Source organism: Lactuca virosa, chromosome 9, assembly GCF_052849685.1.
Source record: "Lactuca virosa cultivar CGN04683 chromosome 9, Lactuca_virosa_CGN04683_v6, whole genome shotgun sequence".
Classification (NCBI taxonomy): Eukaryota; Viridiplantae; Streptophyta; class Magnoliopsida; order Asterales; family Asteraceae; genus Lactuca; species Lactuca virosa.
In genome coordinates this window covers 119,668,180-119,684,024 of record NC_136434.1, presented here as the reverse complement: position 1 = coordinate 119,684,024, position 15,845 = coordinate 119,668,180, and the positions used below count along the sequence as shown (strand labels likewise).

Below are 15,845 nucleotides of genomic sequence, written 5' to 3'. Positions count from 1 at the left end.
AAATAACCATATGGTATTTTGGGGTCTACTTACTGGCTCTGACTGATCGTACACTTTGCATCCTCCTTTAGTATTTTGAAAACCATTTGAAAATCATTTTGAAAATCTTTTCCTTAGTTTGAGACTGGATTCACACGAGTGTTGCTCCAGTTCACTCAAACCAAGGCTCTGATACCAACGTGTAACATCCATAAAATTCATGCAAATTTAAAACATATAAAAACCATAAGTTATTACAAAATGTTTTAAAAATAGTTTCATATCAGAGAATCCCAGAAATGAAAATCATAAAATGTGAGGAGGTGCACGATCAAGCATTCGCCTTCCCGCGATCATCTGAAATACCTGAAACAAAATCAAAAACTGTAAGCCCGAAGCTTAGTGAGTTCCCCCAAAATACGAACGTTATACAAACCAGAACAATATCATAACAAACATCATGCATATAGAGTCTTCAGTATAACCGGACTGCCCTCACTAGACCTTCAGTCTATCTGGCCCAGTCTCTGAACCTTCAACATGTCTGGTCCCCCCTACCTGGCCTTCAGCCTGTCTGGACCGTTCTCCGGGCCTTCGGCCTGACTGGTACGCTCCGATGGGCCTTCAGTCTATCCGGGCCGCCCTGGGTCTGTTGGCCTAGAGCACAAAGCAGGACCGCCTCAACCCACCCACAATCACACAATCATAATATAAATGTCATATGCTAGCTAGCATGTACAAACATTCATACAGATCTACAGATCACTAATCATAGCATCATCCTATATACTAGGATACCGATCTAAGAGATCACTAAACATAGCATCATCCAATAACCAGGATACAAATCTAAAAAATCACTAAACATTCCTATAACCAGGATACAATCCAAAAAGGGCCGGCCTTGGTGCCTTAGACCCTGTTGATATAGTGAGAAGAACTCACCTCACAATTCCGAACTGTACTGAAATCTCCGACTGCTGACTCACCGAGAATCCCAAACTATCACAATAAACGAACACTAAGTCACCAGTTGAATTCCAATCTTGGCTAAGGGTCCAAACATATGGTAACAGTCCATTCTGTCTTTTCCTTAAGTTGGGTCAAGGCCCAACTCCAACTCCTTAAACCAAAAACCCAATATATAAGGCCCATAATTGGCCCAAAACACATCTATTCAGAAAGTCCAATAAGGGTCCAAACCAACTGGCCCAAAGATGGACCAATCCCAAAGCCCAACAGAAGACGTACGTTGGGCGTACTCTGAAGCTACACAGAGCGTACGCAAGCCTCGTATTGACCGGAAAGGAGGGACGTTGACTGCATACACGGGGCGTACTGCTCTCCACGCGGGGTGTACCCTCGTTGTTCTCAAAACTCAAATAAGTGCTTAATGGCTTAAGCACTTAAACCCAAATTCCAGATCCATCGACCAAATGTGTCTTAGAATCATAAAGTCTCAAACTTTAAGACTTTGGACGTCCAGAAAGTTCTTAATGCAAGGTCTTAATCCATTAAGACCTCTCTACCACTTGCATGAGACACTCCTAGCCATTGAGACCTCATTTTTATCACTTAGAACCCTTCCTAGGGTCTGAAAGGACAACTTAAGACGTCCAAAACAAAACATGCACAATATTGGGACTTTTTAGGACAAGAAAGGTGTCATAAAGCTATCAAGGCGAGATCTACATCATATAAGCACGGAGGCAGAATCTTTTTACTTCCTGGAGCTTTTAGAGGACAAGATAACCTCAGATCTTCAAGCTTGCCTTCCTTCTCCAACTCCTTGATGCAACTTCTTCTTCTTCAACTACTCAAAACACACACTTTTAGCTCATACACTCAAGAGAGGGGTTAGGGTTTGGGGAAAACGACTCAAGACTATGGAAGCTAAAATGGTAGAGGGTTATGAGCTCATAAGGATACTTATATACCACCCAAACCCTAAATATTAAGGTTTCCATCTGACGTGAGTGCGCCCACCGTACACAAGTGTACACCCAGCGTATTGGGGCACGCCTAGTATGCTCAGCGTACCCATATGTACGCACAACGTACTCTTCTTGATCCAAAATTACAATATTAGCCATTAGGGCATCTCATGGCTACACCATTCCATCCCTAAGGACTAAAAATGACAACATAATAATAAAAGGGAGGATTTAGAAATACCTGCAAATTCCGAGGTGTTATAAAGAATGTGTAGCTTAGGAGTAGGATTTAGAGTATGAGTGTTAGTTGTTCTACAAAAAAAATAAAAATACAATCGTATTATAGAAACTACAACATCTAAAAACAAAAACAAAAAAAGAAAGTAATGAAATAAATCTATTTAGATTTTGTATATGTATGTGTGTGTCTATATATATATATATATATATATATATATATATATATATATATATATATATATATATATATATATATATATATATAATACATTTTGCTTTCCTATAGTTTTCACAAAATATTAGTTTTGGTGTTAGTATTGGGATTTAATCATGAATGGTCCTTATTTCACTGTTTGGTATCACCTTTGGTCCGTTGGAATTAACCATGTCTTCTTCTTCTGTCCATCCCATGAATGTGTCCCTCACACGAGGGCATAAATGTAATTTTTCTTGTAATCAACTTCCCATCATACTCATTTCCACTGTATTTAGTATTAATGAGACTTTGATGGTGACCATCATATCTCTTACAATCCTTCTCCAAGAACCTCATCTCTCTCTCTCTATCTCTCTTTCTCTCTCTCTCTCTCTCTCTCTCTCTCTCTTTCTCTCTTTTTTTTCTCTCTCTCTAACCCTTATACTAATCTCATCACCATACTCCATTGGTAGAAGGTTTGAATCATATTTATTTATGAAGAGAATATTGAAGTTGTTGAAGATGTTACTGATGGGTTTAAGCCATAAGAACTTTCCTATGTGCACATGCAAACCCTAATGCTTGGATCTAGGTTTCTCTAATTGAACATGCAATGTATCCAAGGCTTACAATGCTAAATCTAGTGATTACAATGGAATCATAACATATGAAATCAGATCTAGATGAATACCTTAAGTTGCTTGCTTGAATCTTCTTGTTCTTGGAGCTTAGAGTCACAATTGTCACTCCTCTAATGGCTTACAAACACCAACTAGCAAGAGGATGATTTGGAGAGAGGGAAGAGGTGTGGAAATCGGCTCTAGGGTTCCCAAGGAAGCAAGGTGGCCGATTTCCCTAACCCATGGGGTCCTTTTATACTATGAGCTACTAGGGTTACATCCTTAACCCTAATTGAATAACTTAGGCCCTAAGCAATCCAAGGATCCTTCTAGATATGAGGCTTGGACGAATTCAAGGAGTCCAAAACCCTAAATTCAGCCACCGTATGATCTATAAGGATTCATAGTCCAAAAACACAACTATCACACATTTGACAGTTTAAGTCCCTTTATTCAATTAACCTCTTTTAGTCATCTAATTAATTCTTGATTAATCTATGACTAATATTAATCAAATAATATTATTATTCCTTTAATATATTATTACCATAATATATTAATATAATAATATCTCTTCTCTCTTCATAAATCACCCTGTCAAGTTGCTATGGTGACGGCAACCCAAAACGACCATGCACAACCGGGTCAAGTACTTACCAAATATAGTTACGGGCTTAGACACTAATCCAACAGTTACATGCCAAGATGTGGAGCTTGTGTACCAAATAATAAACTATGGATATGAATGATATTTATAGTAAGTTTGTTTTTCTAATATTCCATCATATATATATATATATATATATATATATATATATATATATATATATATATATATATATATATATATATATATGGGTCATTGTTAAGAAGATACTTATTAATTTAACATAGGGATTTCATGGTCTATTTATAATGAAAATCAATCATGGTTGTTTTTTCACCAAAGCACCTAGAAGATAGTATGTAGATTGAAGGGTAACTTGTGTGGATAATGTTGACAAAGAGGAGTTTTATGTACATGAAGTGAACACCATGTTGCTAGAAATAGGTTATGTCAAACGTGAACCCTTATACTATCACTTTTTCATGCCAAAAGTTTAGTTAGGCTTTGGTCTTCTGTCACTTGGAACGACTACTATATGATTACTCTTTTAAGTTATGTTAATAAGTGGAAACAGATCATGATTTGCACTAAGCATCAAGAGACAAGGATACAATCATATTATAAGTCCAATAGTAAGTTATCATTGAATACATTGTAGATGACCCATCCCCATTGTACATTACTATGAGGACAAAGACGAAAGAAGTGAAATCTTATAGCAAGAGGATAAAATTGACTTGAATCAAGCAATAATACCACTTGAAAAGAACACACTAGCAATAATACAATTTGAAAAGTACATCTAGGAACAAAGTTGCGAAGCTACACTAGTTTTACAAGTGATCCACCTTTGAGTGATGGTATTTATGTACCAATGCATGATGTCCCATTGATTGTAAAGAATAACCCAATTTCATTTGAATTGTTCCTAAAATTAATGAAGAAGGGCTTAACTTCTTTGATCCATTATTTGATCTTGGGGATCAAAGTTTTCCATATGTTGGGAACCTTGAAGAAGAATATAATTTAAAACATGTGATGTCAATATCATACATAAACGGATAAAGATGTGAATAGGGACTTTGAGGACTCAGACATGGATGGTGCAGATGAAAGAAGCACAAATAGTGAAGATATGGATAGTTTTAGTGGTAGTGACTTTAGTATTTATAAGATAGACTTGACTGATGATGTAGAAGTTGATATGGAAAATTTCTAGAATGTTGTAGATCCTTTTCTGTGACCTGTAGCCAGGGAAAGGCCATTTATTAATACTCGTGATGTCCAATAACAAGATATATAAGTAATTGATCATGAAAACATTTAGGTTTTTGGACAAGTTGATAAATGACAATTAATAGTACCCAATTTGATGAAACCAAGGACATGTAGCTTGATCGAAGTACATGAAACTTATTTTATAATAGGTGAAAATTTCTTGAACAAGAAACAAATCGCACAAATAATATACCATTAACAAATCACACAAATAATATACCATTTGTCACTTTTCCAAATGAAGGACATAAGGTTGGTAAAAAATTATGAAGTCATATTAAGGGAAGAGTGTATAGGTTTTTCCCTTAGTTGTAGTGGGCCATCAGAGGACATTAATGATAAAAGAAAGGGCATAAGTGACAATTCTATGCGTGCGTGCGTGTGTGTATATATATATATATATATATATATATATATATATATATATATATATATATATATATATATAGAGAGAGAGAGAGAGAGAGAGAGAGTTATGATCATTTGTAAAATAACAAGTATTATGTAAATGCAAAACACATTCTAAACCAATCATTTAAAAAATATGGATAAGTGACTTATGGTAAATTAATATAATAATTAATTAATTATATTTTAATGTAATCCTCTAATTTAGGTAATTGAATAATTCTCCAAAATTATCAAACGTTTTCTCTATCTTTTCTCATTATAGCTTACGTTTCTTTCTCTCTTTCTCAAGAATTCATCTTCACAGTCACCGAACATCGTCATCATTATGTCAATACCAATGTCACCTGTTATCACCATCATCCATTCGCTTGTTTGCCATCATACTCTTCACATCACTATCCTCACACACACTATCATCGTGCATAAATGTAAAAAAAATACACATATTCGTAAAAAGTGCACATATGCATTCTTCGTATATGTATATTTTTTTATGATTTTTCCTTATGAAATATGTTCGACTTAATGCATTAATTCGCCTTTTTTGAAAAATATCATACAAAAAAAATCGTATTTTAGGAATGATTCGCAGAAAAATATTGGATTGTAAAAGATATATATATATATATATATATATATATATATACCATAACCGAGAGATTTAACACATAACCCAATTATATCACATAACCACATAAGCATATGAAAATGATCATGTTCATAGATAAACATGTTTATTTATGAACATGAAAATCACCAATGTTTATAAATAAACATAAAATCATTTTCATGTTGTTATATGGTTATGTAGTATAATTTGGTTATTTTTTAAACCTACATATCTTATAACATCTTATAACGTTGTTGATCTTTATGTAAAAAAACAAAACTAACTTTCTATTCGACATAATGAATTGGTGAACTTGCACTTGTACAAATGCTTAAAATTACTTTAGTATGATATGAATACTTGAAAAAGACTAGTTATCTTGCAAATTGTGTTTCATATATATATATATATATATATATATATATATATATATATATATATATATATATATATATATATATATATATATATATGAACAAATGAGAACATTTTTTAGACTGAGAACATTTGAGAACAAATCAATCCTACCTAATAAATGAAAATAATTTTGCCACATGTCATTCTCTCATGCATTATGCCACATGTCATTTTGTCATAATTTTGAGATATTTATTTTCCACTTGTCATTTAATTCATTTTTCATTTTTTAATATATCATTAATTTAGTTTCTATAAATTAAACATACCATAATAACTATATTGATTTCAAATTTTAAATTTCGAATTTAAAACTTCAATTTTAATTCTAAATAAATTTACAAGTGAAACCTTCGTATTTAACATTTTGTTATAATTAACATTTTAATACATGGGTCTGACAACTAAAAACATAATTTTAATTTAATTTTTTCATGTTTTTTTTTTCATAATTTTACTTATTTTAAATTTCAAATTAAATAAACTTTCCGTTTAATCATTTGTATTTAACATTTTGTTTTAATCAACCCGTATAATATACGGTATCACAGCTAGTTAGTTTTAAATGTTGAAATTTTAAACGTTTGATAAATGTGACATCAATTTCTCTCTCCTCTTTCTAGTTTTAAATGTTGAAATTTTAAACGTTTGATAAATATGACTTCAATTTCTCTCTCCTCTTTCTCTCTCTACATATCTCTCTCCTCTTTCTATCTCTAGATATCTCTAATATCTTAAAGGTAATGTCAACCACCTTCACCTTCATCGGACCGCTACCGGAACCACCCTAACATCACTGACACCACCCTAACATCGCCGGAACTACTAGACGAGTGCGTCTTCCCTCTCCCTGGATCTGTTTGCTCGTCACCTCCCTCCGCTTACCACCATCAGCCACCTCCTCCGTCTCCCTTCTTCCTGAATCGTTACCAGATCTCGTTTCACCGACCATAATATCTCGTTTTCCCCCGATCTTGTTTCACAGGAATACTAAATTTGGTTTCTAGATCTCCAACCCCTGGCAACATCTCACCGAGAGAGACACTTTCATCGCCGACCTTCACTCATCTTGGTTCCCGATCTCGATACACCGACGAACACTGTCATGACATTACATGTTTTCTGGTGTACTTTTATATAAAATTGATGCGTATGATAGTTTACTTTGCAAGCACCAGAACACAACCATGGAGGCCAACACTCTCCAACAATTAGGTCTAGTTTCAGAATTTAATCAGGTTAAATTAGATAATCACTTTTGATTACATGACAATTAGGGAGCATGATTGGTGAATCGAGCAATGAAGTAGGACTAATACCACAAGGTATTATAAGAATCAGAGGTCAGGCAGTAACTCATGAAGAAGAAACCCAAATTTTGATACTGAAGCATTACTATCATAATCACCATTTACCACACATTAAATCCCTTCGTTTGACAATACTAAATGTTCTAATCCGAAGTCTCTCTATCTCTATCCTCTGAACTACTCACATCGTTACCTTTTCCGTCATCTTCATCGCAGTCGTCAATTTTTTCAGGTTACTCGGGGTTTTGTCCATGGCTGAAATGAGGCAACGACAGATGTAGATAGGATGTTGATTCTGGTTCCTTTGAAGATGATTGTGGCTTTTGGGGGCGATTTGGATTTTAAGCTAAAGTGATGTATCTTCTATCATGTAGCTGGAGGATACATCGATGGAGGTTGCAGGTAATACTGCAAATTATATTATAAATAAAAAAATAAAGTGTTTGCATACTCACTTTAGTTTATATTAATTATTTAATTTACTTCATATCGAAGTACATATATGGTGGCTCTCTCGTATCCATTCATTTCCAATTAATTTATTGGGTAAATTACACGAATCGTCCCTGGTACAGGTGCCGAAAGGCACGTTTAATCCCTATTTTCAAAAATTAACTCGGACGGTCCCTCGTTTGGTTTAAAGTTGCATGTTTCATCCCTAAAAGACGATTTTGTTGCAGGTTTAGTCCATACCAGATTTAAAATGACCATAATGCCCCTGTGTATTTTTTTTTCAATTAATCTAATATTATTTATCATTTAAAATAGGAAATCGGGCCCACTCTCACCTACCCTCTACATCTCACATTTCTGTTTTCTTTCAGTATTGTAGAACCCGCCGACAAAATCATATGCTTCTGGAAAAATTCAAGATACCCATGAAGTCGATATGCACCTCAAAAGCTACCATGAATCCGAAACCTAAATCAGACACCATAGGAGCAAGGTTACCTCCTCTCGATCTGTTTTTGTGATGGGGGGAAGCCATCGCCAGAAAGATATGAAGAATAGTCGATCTCTTTCCCTCTTCTCCGTTCTCATTGTAGAACTGTCACACTCTTTCTTAATTCTCTATTCGAATCAGAGGCGAAGGCGTTATAATCGGAGACGGAAGCAGACACTATCTCTAACGCCATGGTTATACGGGGTTGCAGATGGGTTGAAGCCCATTTTAGATCCGTTCAAATTGGTACCAAGTGCCTTTCAGATATGGTCGAATTGGAATGTTGGTCTCTCTCTCTCTCTCTCTATGTTTTTTATAATTATGATTGTTTATTAGAAAACAATCCATGTTTGGGAAATTTTACAATCGATGATTATCATATTTTAACCTAGATTGATTTTTTAAATCTCTTTTACATCTGGATTTCTGGATGCACCATGTAAGGAAATCATACAAACCATAAGTCTGATTGAATGGAAAGCATACTGGGATGATTGATGAAGAAGATGGGTGCAAGGTTTAGATCAAGGAAGAAGTTGTCGACATACGTTTAGATTGATCTCCTTCTCCACATATGTTCATATCAATTTCCGCCTAAGGTTTCAGATCAAGGAAGAAGCCAGGTGTAAGGTTTTCAGATTATGATTTGGTTGGAGGAGGACATGGCAGTGATAGGTGGTGGTGTCAGAGGTGCTAGCGGTGATAGGTGGTGTTGGGTAATCTGTGGAAAATCTTGAGAAGGGGAAACTCAAATGGTTCCATTTCCAAATATGAAAATGGAGAGATGCAAGTATGAGATCAGAATAGGGGAAACAGGAGAAAAGAGTAAAATAGAGACTGAACTTGGCCGGTGTCTTGGAGTCGATCTCCTCTGTATGAAACTGGAGATGTCCAGGACTTTCTGAAGGAGTTGCCGGAGCATTGAAGTCGCTCGTTGTGGGTGGGGACGGTAGATATGAGATGTACTGAAGAAGAAGAAGAAGGGGAGGGGGAGACGAGTGATTAAATGTATCGGCCCATTTCTTTTTTTAAATGCAATAATATTTATTTTGTATAATAAACAAATCAATATATAATTAATAAATAACAAGTAAATAGAAAATAAATCAAAAAATAAATAAATAAGGGTAAAATGGTCTTTTTATGTGCAGAGGGACTAAGCAAGCAAGAAAAAACAAAACAAGGGACGATCCGAGTTAATTTTTAAAAATAGGGACTAAACACGCTTTCTGGCATATGCACGAGGGACGATCGGTGTAATCAATTACAACGCCTATATTGTTATTTGTAAATTGAATTACATAATATATAAATTGAATTAATTAATAAATTTAGTTACGTTGTTATTTGTAAATCGAATTACTATAAAACTTGAATTACTTAATTGTATAACCAATTTTGATTTCAAATTTTGCTTATTTGATTATATAGGATTTGTATGTTTATTATACTATGTATGTGATTAAAAGACAAGATCAAATATTAAATTGAAAAAACAAAAATAAAATTTGTCCATATAAATCATATATGATTAAATACATATAATAACATGTGCTTAAGTACACGAAAACACTTATTGAATCGAGAATGCGAAAATGAAGATTTGTATGTATTTAATCATATATGATTTATATAGACAATATTTTTTTTTCACGTCATTGATTTAATAGTTGTTCCCGTGTAAATAATCACATATGATTATATACATCTAATAACATATGATGCATGTGCAAAAGATTTTTTTTTTTTTTTTTTTTTTTTTTGCGTTTTTGATTCGATAGATGTTCTCGTGTATATAATCACATGTGATTATATGTATAATATCTCTAATCATATATGATTTATATAGACAATATTCATTTTCACCTTTTATATTCAACATTTTTATCATGTATTTAATCACATGTGATTATATATATCAAATCACATGTGATTATACATATCAAATCACATATGATTATATGTATTTAAGCAGATGTGGTTATATGTATTTAGTCACATATGATTTATGTGCACAAGATTATATGTATTTATGTAATTAAATACATTTAATCACATATGCTTATACGTATCTAAACACATATGACTTATATTAAAAAAATCTTGTCGATATAAATCATATGTGATTAGATACATTGAATCAAATGTGATTATATACACGAGAACAACAATTAAATAAAGAACATGAAAACAAATATTTTTCACATAAATCATATGTAATTAAATACATATAGTCATATGTGATTAAATATACGAGACCAACTATTAAATCGAAAACGTGAAAAATAAATATTGTCCACATAAATCATATGTGATTGAATACATATAATCACATGTGATTTTATGTATCTAATCACACATGATTTAATTTGGAAAAAAGATATTGTCTATATAAATCATATGTGATTACATACATATAATCATATGTGATTATATGTATTTAATCACATATGATTTATGTGGGCAATATTCATTTTCACGTTTTCGATTTAATAATTGGTTTTTGTATTTAATCACATGTGACTATATGTATTTAATCACATATGATTTATGTGGAAATTTTTTTTCATGTTCTTGATTTAATTGTTGTTCTCATGTATATAATCACATTTGATTCTATGTATCTAATCACATATGATTTATATAGACAATATTTGTTTTTTTTTTCATATAAATCATATGTGTTTAGATATATTTAATCATTCGGTTGCAAATAGTAGGTGGTGGTGGTATGGTAGAGATGGGTGGGGGAGGGTGGTGGTGAAGGTGGGGGAGGGTGGTAGGGATGGTGGTGGTGGCCATGGTTGTGGGTGGTGGTGATGGGGGTCGTGAGTTATAGTTGGTTATGGTAGTTGTAGGTGGTGGGGGTAACAGGTGGTGGGTGGATTAGTGGTGGTGTTGATGGGTGGGTGATGTAGGGTGGTGGTTGTATGTGGTAATATTGGTGGTGGTGGTGGGTGGTGATGGTGGTAAGTGGTGATGATGTTGGTGGGTGGGTGGTTGTCGTAGTGGGTGGTGGTGGTTAGTGGTGAGGAGTAGTAGTGATAATGGGTGGTGGTGGTGGGTAGTGGTGATGGGTGGGTGGTAAAGGCGAGTGATGGTGATGGGTGGTGGTGGTGGTGGCGGAGGTGGTAGGAATGATGGTGATGGGTGGTGGTGGTGGGTAGTGGAGGTAGGTGGTGGATGATGGGTGGTGGTGGTTGGTGGTGGTGGGTGGGGTGGTGGTGATAGGTGATGGAGGCTGGTGATGGTGATTGGTGGTGGTAGTGGTAGTGATGGGTGGTGGTCATAATGGTGGGTAGTAGTGATGAGTGGTGGAGGTGAGTGAGTGGTGGTTGTGGTGGGTGGTAGTGATGGTGATGGTGGTGGGTGGTGGTTAGTGATAACGGGTGGTGGTTTTTGTATGTGGTGGAGGCGAGATGGCGTTGATAGGTGGTGGTGTTGGGTCGGTGGTGGTGAGTGGTAGTGCTAATGGTGGGTGGTGGTTTTGGTGGATGGCGGGTAGGGGTAGTGGGGGTGGTGGAGGTGGATGGTAGTGATGGGTGATGGTGATATGTAATGATGGGTGGCAGTGGTTAGTGGTGGCGGGTGGTAGTGGTGGTGGTGGTGGGTAGTGGGTGGTGGTGGTGGGTGGTGGTTGGTGGCGGTGACGGTGGCGGATGGTGGGTGTGGGTATGGGTGGGGGCGGCGGGTGGTTGTGATGGGTGGTGGAGGTCGAAGATGGTGGCGGGTGGTGGTGGTGGTGGTTGGATGGTGGGTGGTGGTGGTGGTTGCAGGTGGTGGTTTTGTTGGATGGTGGCGGAAGGTGGTGATGGGTGGTGGTGGTGGTCGTGGCGAGTGGTAGTGATGGGCGGGGGTGGTGGTGACGGGTGGTATTGATGAGTGGTCATGGTGGGTGGTAGTGTTGGTTGGCGGTGGTAGGTGGTGATGGTGGTGGCGGGTGGTGGTTTTGGTGGGTGGTGGGTAAGGGTGGTGGTGGTGGTGGAGGCTGGTGGTGGTGGAGGCTGGTGGTGGTGTTGGTTGGCGGTGGTAGGTGGTAGTGGTGGATGATAGTTAGTGGTGGTGATGGGTGGTGGAGGTGGGTGGTAGGTAGTTGTGGTGGGTGGTGTTGGTTAGTGGGTTTTTAATTGTTTGTAACCATTTTTTGACTTATATGAATATGATTTTATAATTTTAATTAAAAAAATTGTGTAGTCCAAATTTGTTCTCAAATGTTCTCGCAATAAGAAATGTTATCGATTAAACGCTCCCATATATATATATATATATATATATATATATATATATATATATATATATATATATATATATATATATATATATTAAAGGTTCATTTGAGACCATGCTAATTTTGTAAGACCGTGAGACCAAATCTAAAAATAATTTTAAATTGCAAAATAAAAGGAAAAATCCAAAAATTCTTTTTTTAATTATTATTTTCGGAACTTTATTTACCTAAAAAAAATAAAAAAAATTACCGTTTTTTTTTTAAAAAATACGTGAAATATTCTACTAGATTTGCGAGATATGTAGAATATTATAATATTCTACTAGAATATGTAAAAAAATGTACTTTTTTTTTTAATTTTTTTGGTATTTTTTTTGGAAAATATATATTTAGAAAATAATATTGGAAAAAAAAATTCGAAAATTTTCAATTATTTTGCATTTTGAAAATGTTTTTGTTTTATCTACTAAATGAGTGGTTAGGATTGCGTCTTACGGTCTCACAAAATTAGGCCGTCTCACATGAACCTAACCCTATATATATATATATATATATATATATATATATATATATATATATATATATATATATATATATATATATATATACATCAAGGTTGACTGATATTGACCAAGGCCGATTAGTTTAACGTCTAACACCTATTCGTAGGCGGTTGGAGACCGCCCAGCGTCTAGGCGCCGATTAATAGGCCACCTAGACCGATTTTTACAACCATAATATATATATATATATATATATATATATATATATATATATATATATATATATATATATATAAATTCCTCTATCTTCTTTGAATGAGGAGAGAGAGTACTCATTCCAAAGCTGCATTGATTCGGAGCTATAACGAGGGGCATAATGCTCTTTGAAGCTCGTACGCAATGAGCCTCTCACGTTTCGCTGAGATTGCTGCTTAGTCCTTCCATGGCATGGGAAAAAGCAGCCCTAATGACTTTCAATGAAGATATGCTTATACGGCGAAGTCTGAAATTCGAAAGAAAAGAACTGATATACGGAACGAGGGCGACTGTCCAGAGCGAAGAGAAGGCGAAACGCCGCCGAAGCAACATAAGCATAGTAAAAATTTTGAAATGTCACAAACCACCATAAATTATTTAATTTATCAAATAAAAAAACATTGTTACAAGAATTTTGCGTAAATCACCACACTAAAAAATCCAAATCAAAATGCCTAAAAGACCCACAATCCCCAAGCATACCGACTCCAATCCAACACGGACAAATACTGCAGTGCTAGGTACAACAGTGGAAGGATTATTGTTCTTAGAGCCACCACTCTCCGCCTCTGGTACACCAGTAAGAGGCGCCTCCGCCACAATCGACTGATTTCTTTCCACGAGTACGTCGAGCTTCATCCCAGAATAACAATACAATCTATTACCACAAAAGAAATACCTTTCCCCAGGACTTGTCAACGGAATAGACGTATTCCCGTCGCTAAAACACTTTATAACATTTGTGGTATTGCATGTTTGAAAACTCTCTTTGCCCACCTCACACACACTATCCGTAGATGCATACTGAAACACTAAAAGAACAAAAGAATACCTTCTTAAAATCAATAAAAAAAAATAACAACTAAAACACATATACAAAATAAAAGAATACTTACCCAAAACATCACCAACGATGAACTTCTTGTCTTGTTCCCATGTATCAAGATTCGTGCTAATATCCCATCCAGAGTTATCCCCAACTGTGTATGTATTAGCATTGGATGTTATTGCAAAACCAAAGGCTATGAGGCTAAGAAACACCACCAAAAGTTGGTTTCCCATTCTATGACTCAATGTTACCTTTAGGATTATTGGATGGATGTATATATATACTCAAGGTTGGTTGCTCCATATTTACAAAAAAACTAGATAACCTAACCAACAACTATATAACTAACTATGAGATTTACATTAAAAAATTTTGGATTTTTTATTATTTTCCGTATATCTCACCTATCGTTGTCATGCATGTATAACCATTAACTCACGAATACTTGTTAGTGTCAGAGATTTTTTGACGACACATTTCTGTTAATATGAGGAGATGTATGTGTAAAACCTTACATCGATAATGATTAATTGATAAACTAAAAGAAAATGGAAACGAGGTAGAATAATATTAATAAAACCACTAGTCAACTAGTCAAATTGCATGTAGGTTGATGAACCATTTATAGGAAATATTTGGTTTGGTGGTTGAATGAATGAAAATGTTGTTGCATGGCGGGTGAACATCCCCATTTTGTTTATGTTTTCTTCCTATTTCCAATTTCCAATTTTCTTTTCAAAGATTTTAACAAAGGAAAAAAGAAAACCCGGAAATTTAATTAAAATCCCATAACCTACATTTCAAGCTTCAAAGTTAAAACAAGTCACAAAAGATTATAAATTTAAGAAAATTATATAAAGGTTAACTTGGAAGTTCAAACAAGCATATAACAATTGAAAACATAATTAGTAGGTTGATGAACCATTTATAATTTACAATTACATATATTTGAAAGCATAACCACAAATAATTATATTAAAACGTAAACATCACTAAACGTTATAATTAGGGTTTTAGATTAAGGCTATGCCAAAAAAAAAAAAAAAACTAATATATTATTTCAATGCTCAAAAAACTAATATGCTATTTTTGTTTATATTAAAACCATTATTTTTCTAGTTTTAGTTAAATTAATGTTTCACCACCCGATAACCTAAGAAAAAATCAATGTTGTAAAAAGTTCGTCATGGCGTGTTATAGCTTCAAGGCTTGTACTTGCTGTTAAACTTTTAAAAAATGTCGCATTAAGTCATATATATATATATATATATATATATATATATATATATATATATATATATATATATATATATATATATATATATATATATATATATATATATATATATATATAATCCACACCTTAAGTCACGACTTACAAACGACGTGACTCGTCACGACTCGAAAAAGTTTGAAACTTGATATTATCGTCAAGTCACGTCTAACGTTATTTAAAACCGTGGAAAAAACTGATTGCATGTGAAA

At 34.6% G+C, this 15,845-nt stretch overlaps 1 protein-coding gene and 1 long non-coding RNA gene across 4 annotated transcripts; one reads left to right on the top strand and one right to left on the bottom strand.

Annotated features, from left to right (window-relative positions):
* The first annotated feature begins 6,933 nt into the window (after positions 1-6,933).
* On the top strand, positions 6,934-9,799 carry LOC145135835 (uncharacterized). Of its 3 annotated transcripts, none has more exons than XR_013720073.1 (3): positions 6,938-8,004; positions 8,427-8,827; positions 9,697-9,799. It is a non-coding gene; the product is annotated as an uncharacterized LOC145135835 (long non-coding RNA). The 3 variants fall into 3 exon arrangements; XR_013720072.1 differs by lacking the exon at positions 9,697-9,799 and adding an exon at positions 8,990-9,625; XR_013720071.1 differs by lacking the exon at positions 9,697-9,799 and having other exon boundaries at positions 6,934-8,004; positions 8,427-8,936.
* Positions 9,800-13,963: 4,164 nt separating this feature from the next.
* LOC145139717 (mavicyanin-like) lies at positions 13,964-14,593 on the bottom strand. Its single transcript, XM_079073444.1, has 2 exons — positions 14,428-14,593; positions 13,964-14,343 (listed from the first exon to the last, which is right to left on the bottom strand). Exons 1-2 carry the CDS (start codon positions 14,591-14,593, stop codon positions 13,964-13,966), a joined length of 546 nt encoding a protein of 181 aa, XP_078929570.1.
* Between the last annotated feature and the right edge of the window lie 1,252 nt (positions 14,594-15,845).